Raw genomic sequence first — 21,090 nt, 5'->3', positions numbered from 1 at the left:
GACGTCAACACGTGCGTGGGATTTGTTGACACGATGCGTCCGGGATAGCGCGACGGCAGCCTGCTTTGCAAACCTGTTGATTGGATTGCCTATCTGCAGGCGCGAACTGATTCGACGTGACAGTACGGAGGCGAGAGCTAACGACGAAACTTGAGGACAGCACATCTTACAGGTGCAGCATATAGGGTAGTTGTAAGAGCTGTGTAAACCATTAGCAGGCTTCTCTTTACCAGGAGACATCGATACATAGCAATAACATGCAGCAAACTCCCTCTAGGTCTCTCATGACCTTTAGTGTTAGACATACGGCCCGATGGTAGTCGAAGTGTATCTTAGCTACTAGGAAACCATTGTAAAAAGTTTATATTTGTTGCGAACATCCTCAATAGTGTTACAGAAAACGATTGCACCCAGTGAATATTCTTTTTTGTGAAGTGTTTTATTTCCTTTCTCTCCAAATAGAGCTGCGCTGAACTATTTATTTCGATTTTATTTTTCTCGTGTCATTATTATCGTTAAACCGCATTAATGTTTATGATCAATACCACTCCAATAAGGGTACTTCTAAGGTAAAGTAAACTGGCTTTATACGGCAGGCATATTCCTGGGGAATCTCTCTAGAAGCGCTTCACATGCGAGATGACAGAATATCGGAAGTGTTTGTTGGGGAACTCTGTGTTCAGTGTTCTGTGTTCAGTGGGCATACGTTTGGCAAGCTACTATTGTGAACTTCTAATAAATTTTTATTTCTACAGCAGCAACTTCAGAATGCTGTTCACTGCAAAATCTTCGAGTATAAGTGTTTTTGGGCTTGTATTACTTCTTGATATACAGGATGGTTGTAATTAAACTTTCGCTATTCCAGAGAGTCTCCATGAGAAACGAGTGACTGCAGGAAGCGAAACTTTGTGGAACCAGTTGTGAGGACATGCAGAAGAGGAAAAACGAATAAACAATTGAAAGAAAACCACTTTAATTTCCGCATGAGGTGTTAACATTTGTTAATCGGGTACCATGTCTACATTCCAGGTACAGCCGTTGCTTAATGACATGACCATCTGCATCCACGACACCCTGGATCAGCGCCATAGATTGCTCTGCTTTTGCCCGAAATAACGATGAACCATGGAATGTTCAGCTGTCGTGGCAGCTCGTGCACTGCTTGAAAATCGCACATTGCGGCCAGCATTCTCAGCCATGCCAACAGTAGCTTCTTCAGCGATTTATGGCGCAATCGGCCGTCGGCCTCTCCCAGAGGCACTTCCCAAATCGCCAGTTAATTCTAACTTCCGAATCGTGTTCTTCAACCTCTCCGTTGTTCTATAACGCTTGGTATTCCGAAGAGCAGCAGCACTATTGCTGTTGTTTTGATAGAACAGCTTTACGCCTAGTGCCCTGATCACCTCATCCAGACCCATGTTGATTGCAACTGTAATGCACATTGATGCTTGTGTTTCAATCCTATGTCGCCGTACCAGCACCGGCGACTAATGTCAAGTCATGACACTAACACTACTAACATCGGCTCAAGTAGCGAAAGTTTAATTACAGCCACTCTGTATGTGACAACGTCGCCTCCAACTCATTTTTTTTTTTTTCAGAATGGTTCGTACTCTCTAAATTACTACTGCTTACGACGGAAAGTCGTTACTCCATCTGAGCATACCGAAACGATCAAAACTCCACAATCATGTTTGACACTAGACAGACGAATCGCAGCAGTGCAGTCATATTTCCACACATGAGACATTGGAAGCCAGCGATTCAACAGAATGTTTGAGAATTACGAGGAATCAGCGATTGATCGCCGCGATTCGTCACACACGTGCGATTTACGGGTAGATCGCGAGATCTGGCGACGGATCGCTGGGATTCGTCGCTCGTCTGTGGGGCCTGTAAGTCGATCTACGTGCCACAATTGCTCTCTGCTTTTATCAGATGATTGATCGTGTCTTGTCAATATGCTGGCAAATCATTTATTCTGCCAGGAGGAAACAGTACAGCACCTTTGTTCAGTCATCGACAAAGCACGAACGTCATGCCTACACAACTAAAAGTGTTGCTACGGAATAACATCGTCGCTGGACAACTATAAGGAAACGTAGAATTTCATAGGTTATTACGCCATTTGCGTACGGAAGGCAGCTGCCCTTAAATGTTAGTAAATGCAAGGTAGTACATAAAACAAAGAAAACAACCAATGGTATTAAAGTGTTATGAGTAGCTTTTGGAGCCTGTCATGTGTTTTAAATACCTAGAGCAACACGTCAAAGTAATGTGTTTAGAAATCAGTAACACGCAACGCAAAAGAAGAATCTTTGGGAGACATGATAAAACAGTAGAGTTGACTATTGCAACCTTTCTAGTGTATTATGTCAGCGTCCCTAACAATCAGAAATATACGAACTGCCACAACAGTTCTCCAGTTTATCGCAGTTTTAGTATTGTTTGAAAAACACAAACAGAGTATTTGCAAATCCAAATCATTTGTAAAATGTATGAAATTAAGTGTTCTGATGTGTTCAGGTATTCATGAAATCATTCATCATGTTCTGTAGAACTCACCATGGGACTTCTTCGTGGGTGTAGCACGAGTTCAAGACACACGCTAAGAAGGAAGGGACTCTGAACACGGGATGCACAACAAGGATGAATATTACGATTTAACGTCTCGTCAACGCAGATGCCATTAGAGACGATGCACTAGCACGGATTAAGGAAGGAAGTGATCGTGACTTGTTCAAAGACACCAATCCGGTATTTAACGTAAGAGATTTAGGGAAATAACGAAAAACCTACAGCAGGGTGGATGCATGGGGATTTGAAACGTCATCCTCCAGAATACGAGTCCAGTGTCTTACCACTGCGCCACCTCGCCCAGTACACTGTCAATGCGTTGTTACGCACTTCATGCTTACAACTGCTAAATTCAGGATAGCAAAATTAGCTGTATATTACCACTGAGAAAAATCTAGGCCAGGCTCGTCCAAACTGCGCCCCTGGGGCGCTAGCGCCCGCGATCGCCCGCGGCCAGCGCCCCGGGCGAATTCGTATGTTGTCGCAGTGGCCGAGCCGTGTCGCTCAGCTGGACGTGCAGACCGCCCGACCGCCCGTCGCGCCTCTCGACCTCATACCATTGTAAGACACAACCACGGGTTTGGATATTTTTCTAGCCGTGGAAGACGTGTTAGAGTCAATGGGTTAAAAATAGGAACGCCTGACCAGCGTAACAACGGATGGAGCCCCTGCGCTACGAGGGATACGCACTGGATTCCTGGAAAATGGCCGAAGTTGGCTGTTCCTCATTCGCGGCAGTCCATTTTCTAATATACTAGGAGGCACGTTGTGGGAAGATTGTCAACATAAAAAATGTTATGGGCACAGTTCTTCCAACGGTTAATTATCTTCGATCGTATGTACTCACAGATCTCCAATTTAAAGAATTTCTGGCTGATATCGAAGCGGAATACTCGGACATCCCTTACCACACCGAAGTAAGATGGCTAGGCAGAGGAAAGGTGCTTCATCGGTTTTTCTCCTTGACGGGTGAATTAAATACCTTTTTGAAATGAAAGGACGTCCAGAAGAATTACTTTGTGATCCTAAGTGGGTGGCGAATTTGGCTTTTTTGAGTGACCTTACTGATCACAGACGGGCCAGTCGGTCCTGATCGACCGCTATGTCATCCATCAGCCAATGACGTCACCTAGATGCGGTTTCAAGAGGCGTGTGACTAGCACACTGCCCTCCCAGGCTGTCGGGTTAGCGGACCTGGAGCCAGTTGGCATCACGAGGCTCAGTGGATCCCTTTCCTGTCCTCCCACCAAGGAAAGATTGTCAGTACTGGGAATCGAAACAGGGTCCTTCGCATGGCAGCCGTCTACAGTGACCCTCGGCTACTGGGTTGACAAAAGTCATGCTATAGCAATATGCACATATACATATGGCGGTAGTATCGTGTACACAAGGTATAAAAGGGCAGTGCTTTGGCGGAGCTGTCATTTGTACTCGGGTGATTCGTGTGAAGAGGTTTCCGACGTGATCGTGGCCACACAACAGGAATTAACAGACTTTGAAAGCGGAATAGTAGTTGGAGCTAGACGTATGGGACATTCCATTGCGGAAATAGTTAGGGAATTAAATATTCATAAATCTACAGGGTCAAGAGTACGCCAAGAATACAAATTTCAGGCATCACATCTCACCACGGACAGCGCAGTAGTCGACGGCCGTCACTTAACGATCGAGAGTAGCGGCGTTTGCGTAGAGTTGTCAGTGGTGACAGACAAGTAACACTGCGTGAAATAACTGCAGAAATCAGTGCGCAACGTACGGCGAATGTACTCGTTAGGAGACTGCGGCGAAATTTGGCGTTAATGGGCTATGGCAGAAGACGACCAACACGAGTGCCTTTGCTAACAGTACTACGTCGCCCGTAGAGCCTCTCCTGGGCTCGTAACCATATCGGTTGGACCTTAGACGAATGGAAAACGGTGGCCTGGTCAGCTGAGTCCCGATTTCAGTTGATTAGAGCTGATGGTAGGCTTCGAAAGAGGCGCTGATCCTATGAAGCCTTGGACCCAAGTTGTCAACAGGGCACTGTGAAAGCTGGTGGTGGCTCCAAAATGATGCGGACTGAGTTGGCGTGGAATGTACTGGGTTCTCTGGTCCAGCGAACCGCTCATTGATCAGAAATCATTTTCAGCTATATGGAGACCATCTGCAGCCATTCGTGGACTTTCTGTTCCCAAACAACGACGGAATTTTTATGGATGACAATGCGCCATGTCACCGGGCCACAGTTGTTTGCGATTGCTTTCAAGAACACTGCGGACAGTTCGAGCGAATGATTTGGCCACCCAGATGGCTCGACATGAATCCCATCGAACATTTATGGGACACAATCGAGAGGTCAATTTGTGCACAAAATCCTGCACCGGCAACTCTTTCGCAATTACAGGCGGCTTAGAGGCAGCATGGTTCAATATCTCTGCAGGGGACTTCCAACGAGTTGTTGAGGCCACGCCACATCGAATTGCTGGATACGCCGGGCAAAAGGAGGTCCGACACGATATTACAGGGTATCTCTTCACTTTTGTCACTTCTCCCTTTTCCATCGCCAATTGTTTCCCTCTGTTACGTTGTCTATGTGTTTCCCTTTCACTTTCACGCAGTTGTTTGAAGAGGCTGATAAATAACTGCCGAGATGATTGTCATTTATTGGGATATATTACCACATACACCGTACAGGAACGAACTGCATTCTTCTTACACTGTAATTACACCATAAGCATGTCGGCTTTTTCTGCATTGATCCCATCGTTCACTCACGGCCTACCGCTCGGACTCTCACACACTACCTGACTTGCCAGGTACAATGCACTCAAGGAACACATAAGCACACTGTAAGCAAACATAACAACATCGTACCTACCAACTACGCAGGTTGAATGGCACAAACAAGCGTCGGTGTGGGAACTTTTCGAAGTACGACACCTCGTAAACGACTCGCACTAGACTCCTGTGACGGCCATTGTGACCGAGCGGTTCTGGGCGCTTCAGTCTGTACCTGTGTGATGTCCTTAGGTTAGTTAGGTTTAAGTAGTTCTAAGTTCTAGGGGACTTATGACCCCAGATGTTAAGTCCCATAGTGCTCAGAGCCATCTGAACCATTTTTTTAGACTCGTGCAACAAACACCACTGACATTCTAATTTGCCCTACTTTGTTAATGTCAATAGGTATTGTTCCATTTAAAAAAGTGTATGTTTCAACTAAAATATACTTTATAAGTATTGTTACAACCTGTTTATTGGCTAACAATACGAGCCCCTGACTAGCAATCCGTTCTGCTGTGAAAACCGCACATCAATCACACTTAACATTTGCACAATATTTGTGGTGCAAGTTTTAGGTGATTCGCACTGTATATACCTGACACGGTCAGTCTGGAATGTAGATCGCTAGAAAAGCATTTTATTGGATGACCGATTTCGACAGAGCTATGCCGTCATCATGTTGTAAAAACTCAAAAGTATATGACTCGACGACGACAGCATAGCTCTGTCGAAACCGGTCATCCTTTAGCGATCTTGGCCGGTCAAGTTTTCTCCACTTACCATGGGAAAGATTTTTTATTGTTTGCATACAGCCTTACCATTGGCGAATAATCATTGAGAACACTTACAACTGTACACTACCTGTTGGAGCTAAATATGGTGGATGAATGACATGCAAGCAGTCGTTGAAATGTCAGGTACTGGATGGAGAGTCATTGGAAAAACCCTAAGAAAATGTAATTCATTTACGAAGGAATAACCTTTCTTTCATTCGAGCAATTCTTGACAAAAAAGATCTAAAGATGAGTTGCACGTTTCCACAGGGGTTTAGTCAGTGCCGAAGTGTAACGGAGATGCTGATCAATCTCCAGTGACAGATGCTACAAGAGGAACGTTAAGCATCGTGAAGAGCCATACTGCTAAAATTCTCAGAGAGCACGAAAATGATTTTCACATTTTTCTGTGCACTTTCAGCTTCTTCAGCCTACTGATTTAATTGTAATTTTGTTTACAGGATGTTTACGGTGCAACAAGTCCTTCGGATTATGCTTTAACTTTTCCAAACACGATTTTTATATGTCGTTCCGAGGACATAACTTACAACGCATTTAGTGTCTCCATACGCAGAAATTCACCCAAAATAATGTGTATCCTTTCACATTCGAATTAGTAATTAAAACCTACGCTTGCAGATACTTTTTATAGTTTAGTTATTATAGTTAATATAATATAATAACAGATTATAGTTACATATTTTTATTTTTTATTTTGTAGGTCTGGTTCCATAGGACCAATCTGAGAAGCAGATCTCCATGGTCATGGACCGTGTTAGAACATGAAATTACATGTTTACGAATCCCAAAAAGACATCAAGCTATAAGTTTACGTAAACGCAATAACAATATAGCACAGAAATCAGCTTAACTTTTCAATGAATTTCTCAACAGGACAGAAGAAGTTATCCACGAGGAAATTTTTCAGATTAAATATGAAAGAGCATGGATTACTGCTGAAATTTTTGAACTCTTGTGGTAGCTTATTAACTGAGTGAAAACTGTTGGAAATAAACTGACATTGTTAACAAGAAACGACGTAAAGAATTTGTATATTGAGAAGCCAATGTCAGAATACCCAGACTAATGAACAGGTATCGACAGGAGGTTGGCGAACTCACACCACTTATTTCCCGAACTGCCCTTTTGTGAGCCTAAAATACCGTTCGAGAATGGGAAGAGTTACCTCAAAATGTAACACCATACGTCATAAGCAAATGAAAATAAGCAAAGTAGAGTACTTTTCGTGTCGAACTATCACTTTCTTCGGAAACTGTTCTAACAGTAAAAACGGCAGCGTTAAGTCTTTGAACAAGATCATGAACACGGGTTTTCTACGACAGTTTACTATCGATCCGAACACCTGGAAATTTGAGCTGTTCTGTCTCATTAATCATAGGCCCATTCTGTGTAATTAAAACGTCAGATTTTGTTGAAATGTGTGTCAGAAACTGTTTTTTTCTCTACCATCCTTTACTACCAAACTAGTATCATACGCAAACAGAAATATTTTAGAATCACCTGTAAAGCTAGAAGCCATATCATTTGTATAAATAAGGAAAAGGAGTGGCCCCAGCACTGATACCTCGGGCAGCCCCTCCCCCCCCCCCCTCCCCCCGCCGCCACAATTTAAGCGTGCTCCACTCGGATCCCTCATCATAGCCATTCTCAGTACTGTGGAGGATGATCTCTTATTGTCTATTCTTACGGTGATCCTATTTCAGCGACACTCTATTGGTGAATGATGAGTAGTGTACTGCACCTCCTTTTTCCTTCTGGAATTATATTTATGAATGTTTTTGTTGTTTTCTGTGATAGCTAGTTGGCAAGAAATTTAATGAGGAAGTTAAAGTACTGTGAGGTTGTAGTTTCTACACGCAGTTATTTAAAGCTCTACAAGAGATCCTAGAGTTGAGGCCACATGTTATCGTTATTTCATGCTTCTACTGCTCGATGAAGAGTTGTCAGAGAATGGTGGTATAAGTGACAGAAAATAAGCAAAGTAAGTCTATATTTTGACACAATAAGACTTCTTTAAAAGCGGATTAAAAACAGTCTTGACCACAATAAAATATTTATTCGAGTGGTAACTGGTTTCGATCAGAAAATGGCCATTTTGAAACCATTTATACCTTGATGGTAGGTGGTGGCAGTCAACGGAGCAACTGCTGACGGTGCCACAACACCTGCTCCGTTCACTGCCGCCACCTACCTTCATAATATTGAAGACTGAAACGTCAAAAGTCATGGGATAGCGATATGCACATTTACAGATGGCAGTAGTATCTCTTGCAGAGGTTATAAAAGGACACTGCATTGGCGGAGCTGTCATATGAAATCAAGTGATTCATATGAAAAGGTTTCCGATGCGATTATGGCCATACGACGGGAATTAATAGACATTGAACGCGGAATAGTAGTTGGAGCTTGGCGCATGGGACATTCAACTTCGGAAATCGTTAGGGAATTAAACATTCTGAAATCGACAGTGTCAAGAGTGTGCCAAGAATACCGAATTTCAGACATCACGCCTCACCACAGACAATGCAGTGTCCGACGGCCTTCATTTAACGACCGAGAGCAGCGGCGTCTGCGTAGAGCTGTCAGTGTTAACAGACAAATAACACTGCGTGTAATAACCGCAGGAATTAATGTGGGACATGCGACGAACGTATACGTTAGGACAGTGCTGCGAAATTTGTCGTTAATGGGCTATGGCAGCAGACGATCGACGCGAGTGCCTTTGCTAACTTCATGACACCGTCTGAAGCGCCTCTCCTGAGCTCGTGACCATTTCGGTTGGGTCCTGGACTACTGGGCAACCGTGGCCTGGTCAGGTAAGTTCCGATTTCAGTTGGTAAGAGCTAATGGTAGGGTTGAGCGTAGCCTACTGCAGACCCTACAAGACCTGGACGCAAATTGTAACAAGGCACTGTGCAAGCCGGTGACGGCTCCATAATGGCGTGGGCTGTGTTTACATGGAATGGTCTGGGTCCTTGTTATGCTGCGCTACTTTGGGACCATTTGGAGCCGTTTATGGACTTCATGTTCCCACACGGCTGTTCGAGATTGGTTCGAAGGGAATTCTGGGCAACTCGAGCAAATGATTTGGCCACCCAGATCGACCGACATGCCGGCAGGAGTGGCCGAGCGGTTCTAGGCGCTACAGTCTGGAACCGCGCGACCGCTACGGTCGCAGGCTCGAATCCTGCCTCGGGCACGGATGTGTGTGATGCCCTTAGGTTAGTTAGGTTTAAGTAGTTCTAAGTTCTAGGGGGCTGATGACCTCAGATGTTAAGTCCCATAGTGCTCAGAGCCATTTGAACCTGTTTGGGTTCCTGTTATTTATAAATACGCGGAATAAATTTCAAATTATGTTTCATTTATTGATCCTTCCTTGCTGAACTATTGTTGGAGGGGAATCATGTATTGTGCGATACAGAATTGATTATTTTTTATATCAATATAGTAATAAGTCCATTCGCTGAGCCTGAGAGAATAACTTCCAAGAAAATTTTATTTAATATTAGAAAAAACGCAAGGAACCCTTGGTGGTGTATCAAAGGGATCGATATTGGGTGACATCAGGAATGACCACCAGCAGGCACTAATCAACCATAATCGTCTAATAAGTATGGTTATGAATGTACGTGGCTGCATTTTTATGTACTTTTTTGTGTACTGTTGCCTGCCAAGAATTGTTTTTATAAGACGAATCATTATTTTTTTCAGGAGCATGAACTTGGCGCTGCCGGGCTTGCGTCGATGGAGACTCTGGATGACAGCAGCGCTGCTGTACAAGACGACGGCATGGAGAGCGTCAAGCTCGACATGGATGTAAGTTAACTGGAGGAAATTTGTGTTTCAAGTTCAGTGACGACGAATTAATCCTGCCGCTGGAAGAAAGCAGCATTAAGCTGGTGTTTAGCCACTGCCACAAGGACATCAAGTCAACTCCTCTAGTAACACGTAAATTCCTGTGTTGGCCATGTTGTTTGACTGTACCAAGCCACCACGAGTCCCATTTCCCGTTAAACTTACTTGACTTTAGTTAAATATAAAAAAAACTTGTGCTAAAACGTTAAGACGCTATAAAGCTGGACATTAACCAGGTGACTGGACTGACTCTATTGGAATCCAGGGCTGGCTCCAAAGGGGAGAGAGAGAGGGTGAACTGTGCCATCGCACAGGTTGGCAAGTTTTTGGGGCAGCAAAATCTTAAATTATAATATGGTTCCAAAATGACGAATTAAATAACACAATGTAACTCTTTACATAAATCAAGAAGTCTGAGAATAAGATGGAAATAGAAATCACTCATAAAATCTAGTGTCTTATCGGAAATTATGTACGAAATTGTGAAACAGATGACAAAGGAAGCGCTGGATTTGGTCACCTCTGGTTCGTCTTTCAAAATAGCTTCCTAGTGGCAATGCTGCCTACTCAATTTCTACCACGCGCTTACACAGCACATAAAATGTACCTAAGTCTGTTTGAAAGCCCCTACAGAAGCGAAAAACTTAAATGAAGATAAATGTCAGTATATGATGGCTTAACTGTTCCTACACAGCAACCTTAAACACCTGTATCAGTATCACACAGAAAAACACTTTGAAACAAATAATAAAGATTAAGTATAATATGCACTGTAAACATTTCACTCCTGTTTCACTGACTGGTGTTCCGTACCTGACTAGTTTTTAAAGACGTATACATGTCAGGAAGATGTTTTGGTCTGCTGCAAAAGCTCATGGCTTTCTTCCATAAGTTTAATAAAAACAGCAGATACACAAAATAAAGACTTCAGTCAGCAATAATATATTCTCGTTGACTATTGATAACAGTCTACCAACATTTGCGTATCTTTTCGATTCCGCGATTGTGGAAATCAAGCGGTGTTGAGGCGAAGAACTCGTCTAGCCATGTTCTTACCACATTTTCATCCAGAAAGGAAGCACATTCCATGTTGTTCGATAGGGAGGGGAAAAGATGAAAATCTGAGGGCGCAAGATCAGTTGAATAAGGTAGTTGCGGATTGACTTCCCAGCCCAACTCCTGTACAGCGTTTTCTGTCGTCTAGCAGAATGCGGGCGGGTATTATGGTGGAATAGCATCACTTCACGCCGTCTTCCTTGTCGTTGTTTTTGTATTGTGTCTGCAAGACGTCTCAGATGTTGATAATAAATGTTGGCAATGATGGTTACATCTTAGGGAACCAATTCGTAGTACTCATACACTACACTGTTGCTGTTACGTCAGATGCGCAGACTTTCTTTTGTGGATGTAAACAGGTCTTTGTATCGGGAGCTGCTGCTTTGTTTAGGGTCAGCCATTCCTTTCTTTTCCTTATGTTAGCATACAAACACCATTCCTGCTCATCAGTAACGAAACAGAATAGGAATGGTCGGTGTTGTTCATGAACCAATTGATGACGAGCAATGCACATGCGTCCACCCGCTGACTTTCATGATTTTGGTTTACAGCAAGTGATACCCACACACCTGATTTTTGTACCTTCCCATTTCATGCAAATGTCGCACGTTGATGGAATGATGACTGTTCATCAAATTTGCCAGTTCTCGAGTACAGTGACATGGATCGTTGTGGAATAATGCTTTTAGGCAATATTCATCAAACCCTGAAGGTCATTCTGGTCGTGGAGAGTCACCAGTGTCAAAATTATCACAATTAAAACGAACAGACCATTTTCTTGCCGTGCTCTGTCCAATGGCATTATCCCCGCACATGGCGCAAATGTTTCTGGCTACCTCTGCTGCTGTCACCCCTCTATTACGTAACCTATAACAGAAGAATGTCTTGGAAATGTGTCGATTTCTCTACTCGGAACTCAATTTTCTCGTATCCACTGCTCCACTCATAACTCCAAATGACAAAATGACAGTATGTAAACAACAATAGCAACAGTGAACTAAAAATGAAAAGTGGCAATCTATAAATAAACCCATAGCAACCGGAATACCAACATGCAAAACAAAAATGCTACAAATTTATGCACCAACCTAATATGAGTAAGTGTGATAAGTGAAAATAAGACATCATGGCTGAATGGCTTTGTGGAAAGATCGAATATGCCTGAAAAAGCAAGGGGAGAGCGGCGCTTGAAATTTTCGCACGGGACGGCTAAATCCCTAGAACCTGCCTTGAAAGAAACACAGGCACAGAACTTAATAGCTGGAGCAGACATTTCCAGATGCATAATTCTGCTACCAATTTATGAGAGAGAATGTAGCCAAATCGTTTCCAGCAATATCAAAGTACGTAAGTACATGCATGCAGTAATTCATTTAACGAAAATGGATTGAATCAACTGTTATAAATTCAGTGCATTATTTCGCTAAGGAATTTGAACATTTCTAGTACGTTATCCAACCGGATTTTCGTTGAGTGGAAATATTCTTGACGAATTGGGCGAAATAGAAAACACTGTGAGAAATACACTGCTAAGCCAAAATATTTATGACCACATCCCACCACGAGGTTGGTTGTCGCCCGTTGGCGATGCGGGAACGTGACACGGTAAGGAAAGTATGTAAGTGGAGCATAGACAGACGGGGAATCATTCTAGCGACGACACTGGCCGCAAATGAGGAAATCTATTGACATAAGTAACTTTGACGAAGATGATATTATTATTACCCCAGTCTGTGAACGAGTATCTTGAAAACGGCGTAGCTGGTCGAATGTTCAAGTGCTACTGTAGTGAGCATCTACGGAAAGTAGTAGGGCGACTGTGAAACTACCGCTGAGCGATAAGTGGTTGGACGTCTACAACTCTTCACAGAAGATCGGTTCGGAGGCTTGCCTGTTCTGTAAAGCATGTTAGGTGGTGTCTCTACCAACAGAGCACAATGCTGGTCATGCGTTCATCGTACATTGTTGATCATGGGGCTCTGCAGCAGACGACACCTATGTTGACCTAATGATATCGTTAGTTATGATTGCACTAGCCACGGGATCGTCGAGATTGGACCATGGATCAATGGAAACGTGTTGCCTCATCAGATAAATAACGTTTTTGCTACACCAGGTCGACGGTCATCTCCACAAACGCCGTCATCCACAGGAAGAGTGGTTCAAAACGTGCACCGCACCATGGACGCAGGTTGGTGGGAGACATTTTGCTGCGCTCACATGGAACCTTTGGTAGTAAGTGACGACACACAGACAGTTGACCACATGCACTCCATGTTTGTTGTCTTCCCCGCTAGCGACATAATGTTCTAGCAGGATAATTGTCCACAGGAAGAGTGGTTCAAAACGTGCACCACACCACGGACGCAGGTTGGTGGGCGACATTCTGCTGCGCTCACATGGAACCTTTGGTAGTAACTGACGATACACACAGTTGTAGACCACATGCACTCCATGCTTGTTGTCTTCCCCGCCAGCGACATCATCTTCTAGCAGGATACTTGTCCGTTTCTCAAAGCCAGAACAGTGCTACAGCGGTTTGAGGAGCACGATAGTGTATTCACGTTGATGTCTTGGCCGTGAAATTCGCTTGATGTGAATCCAAGGGAACCCATTTGAGTCGCTATTACCGTGCACACAAATCAGTGGCCTACTGTTTAGAGAAATTACGTGACTTGTACATTGACATCCATGTGACACAAACCTACCAACAAATTGTTGCATCCATGATATGCAGAATTGGTGATGTACTGCGTTCGAATGCTGGACCAACAAGTTATTAAGCAGTTGTTTATAACGTCTGGCTTGTCGGTGTAATTTTGCACAGTGAAGGTGTGATTAAATTCTAAATGAAACACTAGCTCACTAGGTTGAAATCTAATTCTGGCAAGCGTTTTTTACATGCCCTGTTTCATTCTGTACTGATTTGCAACTGTTATTTTTATCACATTGTGGATGAGTGCTTTGGCTTGCTGTCTGATTTTGCACTGGGTGGGCTGATGCAGAACAGTAGTCTCTGGATTGTCTTCAGGCAATGCACAGTTTAAATCCAACCCAACCACCATAAATTGGGTTTCCAATAGTCTCCATGAAATACTTGAGGCTAATTGACGGATAGTTCGTTCAAAACCGATACCACCAGTTTTCTCCCGCCCGTCCTCCTTCAGTTGGGCTAATGTTCCATCTTAAATGATCTCAGTGTCAATGAGACACCAACCTCTTACGTTCTTTTTTCCCTTCTCTTTCTCTAATCTTAGAGTAATTGAATTAAATGAGTGTTAGTGGTAACAAATTTGGTATTAGGTAACTGTGAAGTAACCTAATGGTTAGCTACTACCTTAAGCCTACAGGGGTTTGAAAGCAGTGAAGAAAGGTAAATTACTTTACACCAAGGGTGAGGTGATTCTTTTTTTTTTCCCAAGGGGAACATTTAAAATTCAGTATAAGGTACCATACTGTAAAAGATAAAAATTTTGACATGTTGAATAGTGCAGTAAATTTTTAATTCATTTTAAAAATTATAACTTTTTACATAACTGATATGAAGCGAGTCATGCTATGACCAGGCTGAGGCTAGTGTTGTACTATTGTAATAATTTTCCATGCTGCACTCACCCGTACTTGTCCTCCCCAAGGGCTACGCCACTATCACACAATTATGAATGTCACTAATTCCATGCAGACTTGCAGTCATTTGCTACCAGTACGTGTATGAAGAAGATCTTTACGTTGTTCATTCTACAGGAACAGTTCACTCAATTTCACAATTTCTTGTGAACTAGCAAAGTCATATTATTGCCTTTTCTATACTTATACATGATCACAAGCAATTAGACTGTGACCAAGTACTCGTATCACAAAGCATCTTGCAGCAAAATATCATCAGTTGTGTGTAAATATACATAAATGGGACAGAAAGGGAGCATCTGAGAGTTCTCTAAGGGATATGAGAGACTTCATATCAAAACAGGTTCATAGCCCACCTATCGTTCAAAACCGATACCACCAATTCTGCATATCATGGATGCAACAATTTGTTGGTAGGTTTGTGTCACACTGGATGTCAATGTACAAGTCACGTGATTTCTCTAAACAGTAAGCCACTGATTTGTGTGCACGGTTGATTTAAGAACAGATTCAATAGAAATATCGTCCACTTTTGCAATTTCAGATGTTGGAAGGGTAATATTCTCATATGTATTGTCAATCCTCATAGTTAACAAATTCAATGATTTTTTTTTTCTTTTCAATTCAAACATGCACTGCAGAACACAGAATTGGTTTAATGTTTTGACAATGCCGTATTATATTCTCCTATGACAATGACTGCTAACAACTCTTTCTCTTATTCTTAAGGAGAAGCCTGATCCAGAGAAGTCTGGTGCAGATGAAGCGAGTAAACAAGACTGGCGACAAAGACTACGTCATCTTTCAAAGTTTCGTCTCATAATTGGTATGTATAGTGGCTGATAAATGGAACTGTTGGAACAAAAATAATGGAACTTTCTTATAATTAAGCTTAGTATTTATTTCATGCTTCCATTTATCTGCTTCCCCTCTCCTCCTTTTGCAATCTCTCAAATATTTAAGGAAAGCAATTTTCAGAGTACCAATGGAGAGACTGCAGCTACTACCAGACTATTTGAATAAGTTTTCAAATGCTGGTAATACTGTTTTCATAAAAGTTGACATATATTCATTATTGAACATACTGTAGTCATACATTATAAGAAGCATGTGGTCTCCCAATAATAATGCATTTTTTGAGTTTTATACCACAGCTAACACAAAATATGGTCTAGAGTTCATTGCTCTCTTTTGCAGTAAGTGCAGTTGCACTACATAGAAAACATATGATTATTTAATTGACTGAAGGATTGCCTTTGGTAGAGTGAAAAGAACAACAGTTACTTTTGTTGACACTGGCAACTGTGCCATCAATGCCACACAAACCTGTCCATAGCTGTAGTTGTGTGCAGAACTATTAGTTCAATTAAAGGCCAAATTTTCAAACATCTCATACTTGTGAGGGAGAGCATGCAACAGTTACTTGATGACTACATGGACACATTAATGCAAACTGTACTAGAATGTTAAGGGGACCTGCTCTTGAAGAGGTAGCACTTTTACCCCATACTTTCAGAGTGCATTACTTTTGATCTATAACACTAAGGATGTTGCTGTTTTATGCCAACACTGAATGGAATTAAATTAAGCAGTAGTTTACAGTGTATTTATTTATCTATACCCTGGATAGCTGATGCCTGTGGGAACCAAAATTAGTAACGTTGTGTAGGTCGACAATGCACCATTTTTAAACTACGGAAACTTGGCACCATGTGCTCCGATTGGCCATGCTGTTCATCAGTTGACAGGCAGTGCTGTCGTTGTCAGTTCACATCAGGGCAATGCCAAGAACCTTTGAAAGAGTTCAATAAAACACCGTTCGATGTTACCCAGCTTGTGTCGCATCAGAGAGTCGCCAGTTTGAGCACCTTTTTAAGTAAACAATGTCCTAGCTACAAATAAGGCCCTTTTCAGGACCGACACAATTTGTAAAAGACATTCTGTGTGCAGACTAGCAGCTGTTGATGGGTTTGTTCCTGGTACATCCTATCATGAAACTACAATGGATGTGTCGGGACCCCAGCGGATTCGACCCCAGAGTGGAAGGCTGGCGCACTACCACCGAGCATGCAGGCCACCTTGGATACATCGCGATCTCCAGCAGGCAAAGCATTAATGGTCATGCATTGTCCAGAGCATCCAGAAGAAGGGCAATCCCACAGCCAAATGGAGCGCATGGCGCCAGGTTTCCATAGTTTAAAAATTGTCCGTTGTCGGCCTACACAACATTAGTAATTTTGGTTCCTCCTGGCATCGGCTATCCCGGGTTAAAATTTCGTGACACAGTTTTCCTCTACCCTATATATATTGGAGAATATCACACTTCATTATTGATAGTCATTCCCGTGAATGTTGAGAGAGGCTTGACACAGTTTGAGTGATATTAAACACAGGATGTCCCGGTTAATGGTACTGAAAACGAAACATATCTTGAAAATTCACCATGTAAACAAAATGTTGTAGTAATTAAATTATTATAGACAATTAAATATAATTTATACTACTACTTAACATAATGTCAATCAGTTTTGGCATAAAACTCCAATGTCCTAAGATTTATAAATGAGAAGTAATGCACTCTGAAAGTATGGGATGAAAATGCTACCTGCGCACAAGTAGGTCTCTTTAAGGAGATACAGCTGATGATGCTGATCTATTCTCTGATGTGCCTGTGTCATTTGCAAAAAGCCAACTTGTTTTTGCCACTACATAGACCCACCAGAGAAATAGTGTTCATTGAAATGTGAAAGCCAAGATGTCCCTTTCTCTCCATATCTGTTCCAGAGGATGGGGAACTAGCATAACAACAATATACCCAAACAATTTTTACATGCTATTGTATAGAAAAACAACACATGTACAAAGCTACCATGAAACAAACACAAAAACAAGCATCCACTATAGTATACACAAAAATTCAACATCCTGTATATAAAACACCCTAATGAAGCATACAAACCAAAGCATCGCAGATGCCATCTATGTCACATATGATGTGACACTTCGAAGAATATACCAATGTATGGCATTGTTCTCTAGGCACAAATGTCTGCTTGTGTCTGTATATGTGCGGATGGATATGTGTGTGTATGCGAGTGCATACCACCCCTTTTTTCCCCCTAAGGTAAGTCTTTCTGCTCCCAGGATTGGAATGACTCCTTACCCTCTCCCTTAACACCCACATCCTTTCGTCTTTCCCTCTCCTTCTCTCTTTCCTGATGAAGCAGCCGTTGGTTACAAAAGCTAGCATTTTGTGTGTATGTTTGTGTTTGTTTGTGTGTCTATCAACCTGCCAGCGCTTTCGTTTGGTAAGTCACATCTTCTTTGTTTTTATGTAATGATCTGCACTATAAAAATGAAAGAGTAATTCTTCCCATGTAATACTCATCATAAAAGGGGCAGTAATACTAGTATAATATTTTCTGTCACCTGGAAAAGTTATAACTTCTTGAGTACCAACTTGGAAGTTGATGTAGTAGAGATAAATGAACCAGTACAGCAAATGCTGAATGAATATGAAATTATTTGGTGGTGATGTTCATCAGTATTTGAGCAGTAACTATCACACTAAAGTTAGCTGTTGAACATTTTGAAGAAGAAGATGAAGAAATTATTATACTGTGAAGCAGAACTTGGTAATTTTGCCACCGAAATGCCATCTATGAAATGTTGTCCCCCAAGTACAGAGCTTCATAAAATAGTTTCCTGGATGGTCTTTATATTCATTATGCTACCTTATAGTTGTTTCTAGATCATTAGTGCTCATGTTTTCTTAACTTAAGTCATTTAGGTTGTAGAAACTGTAATGCTAAAATCAAAATAATACAGTAATTAAATAACATGCCTCAAAAAGTATAAAAAAAATTTATCATGAATTTGTTATGTGTCTATATGAAAGCGTGCAATTTTCTCACAAGTTCTTATGAGAGATATTTTATATTCAGGTGGAGTTGCACTGTTTGTCATACTGCTGATAATAATAGTTGTGATTGCTGCATCTGGGCCAAGGCGAGCACCACCTGTTTCTCATCTTATAGATGGAATTTATGTGCAGGCAGTTACGGGTTGTGGACCTGTTCATGGGTACGTACCTCTATATACATCTTAAATATTTTTATGTACTTTAATAACATATGATTTCATTAATATAAATTCTCCTGTTTCTTTTAAAATACTGTAAGTACGTCATTTGATACTTACCAGCTATCCTTTTTAAGTCTTCATGATGGACTGATAGATTTTGTACTCCTCATCATCCCAAGTTATAGCTTATATGTACAATTGTACGTGCTCAAAAAATATCCTCATTGAAATAACCAAAATGCATGCCCTTGCACTTGAAGAAAAATGATCCAGTACAGACTTGCTCCCTATTACCTCTGGTAGAATTAAATACCCCTGTGCATTATAAAGATGAAATTAATTTTTTTTGTGTTGTGTAAGTTTCAGAGATTCATTTTCTCAATTCTTCTGTTACATATCTCCAAGTAGTTTGAATGCCTGGTTGATTATATTCCTACCACATGAATATTTTTGTAGGAAACTATATTACTAAATGACCATCCCAGAACCTGAAACACAGTACCAGTTACTGGTCACCTACCTAATGCCTTCCAGGCACAACAAATTTGTGATTTTCAATATTCCACATCATTTTGACCAAATTTAAGAATTTAAAATTTTGTTATAAACTATCCATTAAGAAGTATAATTTAATGTTAAACATTTAACACAGTAAGGTGAGTATTACAGTTAGAAACTGTGTGTTTGTCTTGAGGCAGCATAACTGATGTTGTGCAAATACTGGACTTCATTGAGAGCACTCAACAACTTCTGCCAAACTTTTATGAAACACTTTCTTGCTGACACCTCCAGCAAAATGATGAAAGGGAGTTTATCATTTAATACATTTTTGCTGTTCATGCAGTACCATTTCAGTTTCAGACATGATTTTTTATGTATGACATTATTTCTTTACTACTGACTATTTGCAACACATTTTGCAGACAGAAGCCACATATACCATTGAATGTACTTGGAAAATTATATGATTGTGTGACACACAGTTTAAGATAAATGACAGCAAAGACACTTAGATGCACAAGAAACTAGCTTCTACCTAAAATGGCATTCAGTAAAATTCCAATATCAGGCATAATGTTTTTTAATTTATTCGTTCTTTGCTACTAACTCTGTTCACAACTCACTTTGCAGATAGTATCTATCAATATAATAGTTAAAGTATCTGCAAAATTAATTCATAATATGACAAGCAGTTCAAGAGATATGACAACGTAAATATTGAGATGCATGAAAAACTTGCTTTTGCCTAAAGTGGAGTACAAGTTAACACAGACTGTATTCATTCAGAGATTCATAGTGTGAGCTCTTAGTGACTTCCAACAAACTTAAGCACAATTTCAAACCTTTTCCAAACTTTTCTCACTTTCATGGGTAATGTCAAATGTTTTAACACATAAACTCGTTTGTAATCAGATGTTTGAAGCTGTTTTACACATAAGAGAAGGATTTTTTTTAAAGAATTATGATTTTTTTATTAAATGAAGCTATGAAGATTTTTGCGTGAGCTAGCAATTTATTTCTTACACTTTTTTGTGTAAATATATACTGTTAATGGCTGAATAACTTTATATAGCATGTTACTGAATTGAACATTCCAAGAATAAAGTCAAAACATCATGTACATTTTGTCTCTGCTTACAGGCTTGTGGAAGAAGGAGCACACGTTTTTCGTGGTATTCCATATGCACGTCAGCCTGTTGGTGACCGTCGATGGCAGCCAGCTCAATTATTGCAGCACCTAGCAGACTGCTGGAATGGTACTTTGCGTGCAGTGAAGGAAGCACCCCCTTGTCTCCAACGCCTTCCCAATGGAACCTGGTTTGGTTCAGAAGACTGCCTTCATTTAGATCTTGTGACTCCTCGTGTCACATATGATGGTCAGCTGCCTGTTATAGTACTTGTAGGAGCAGATACAATGCTTGGTCCTTCTCCTAGTGCTCTGCGTACACCATCACCTGAGCTATCACGTACCCGTGAAGTGGTATTTGTTCGCCCAGGATTTCGTCTGGGCCCAATTGGTCTGTTAGCTGCCCATCCATTGTCTACTTCATCACGTCGTCATACCTCAGGGAATTATGCTCTCTCAGATCTAATAGCTGCATTGACATGGATCCAGCATAATATTCACAATTTTGGTGGTGATCCAAAGGTGAGTGCAGAAGAGTTCAAGAACTTTTTCTTTCTTTGTATTAGCTCATGATAAGATAATGTTTTAAAATACATTAACTGCTTTTGTCACATCTACACAGGACTTACCAACAATGTTCATTGTTTATATCACAATACAAAGTTTCTTCCACACTGTCTTAATTCAACACAAATTTTAGTCCACTGGCTA

General features: G+C 41.3%; 1 protein-coding gene across 1 annotated transcript in view; it reads left to right on the top strand.

Annotated features, from left to right (window-relative positions):
• Positions 1-21,090, top strand: part of LOC124788125 (neurotactin) — a 259,302-nt gene that overhangs the window by 214,178 nt on the left and 24,034 nt on the right. The window contains exons 4-7 of the mRNA XM_047255260.1: positions 9,843-9,947; positions 15,399-15,495; positions 18,614-18,752; positions 20,394-20,901. Coding sequence (XP_047111216.1) covers positions 9,843-9,947; positions 15,399-15,495; positions 18,614-18,752; positions 20,394-20,901 — 849 coding nt within the window. The remainder of the gene's footprint in view (positions 1-9,842; positions 9,948-15,398; positions 15,496-18,613; positions 18,753-20,393; positions 20,902-21,090) is intronic.

This window comes from Schistocerca piceifrons, chromosome 3 (genome assembly GCF_021461385.2).
Source record: "Schistocerca piceifrons isolate TAMUIC-IGC-003096 chromosome 3, iqSchPice1.1, whole genome shotgun sequence".
Taxonomy (NCBI): domain Eukaryota; kingdom Metazoa; phylum Arthropoda; class Insecta; order Orthoptera; family Acrididae; genus Schistocerca; species Schistocerca piceifrons.
This window is presented reverse-complemented; position numbering and strand designations above follow the sequence as displayed.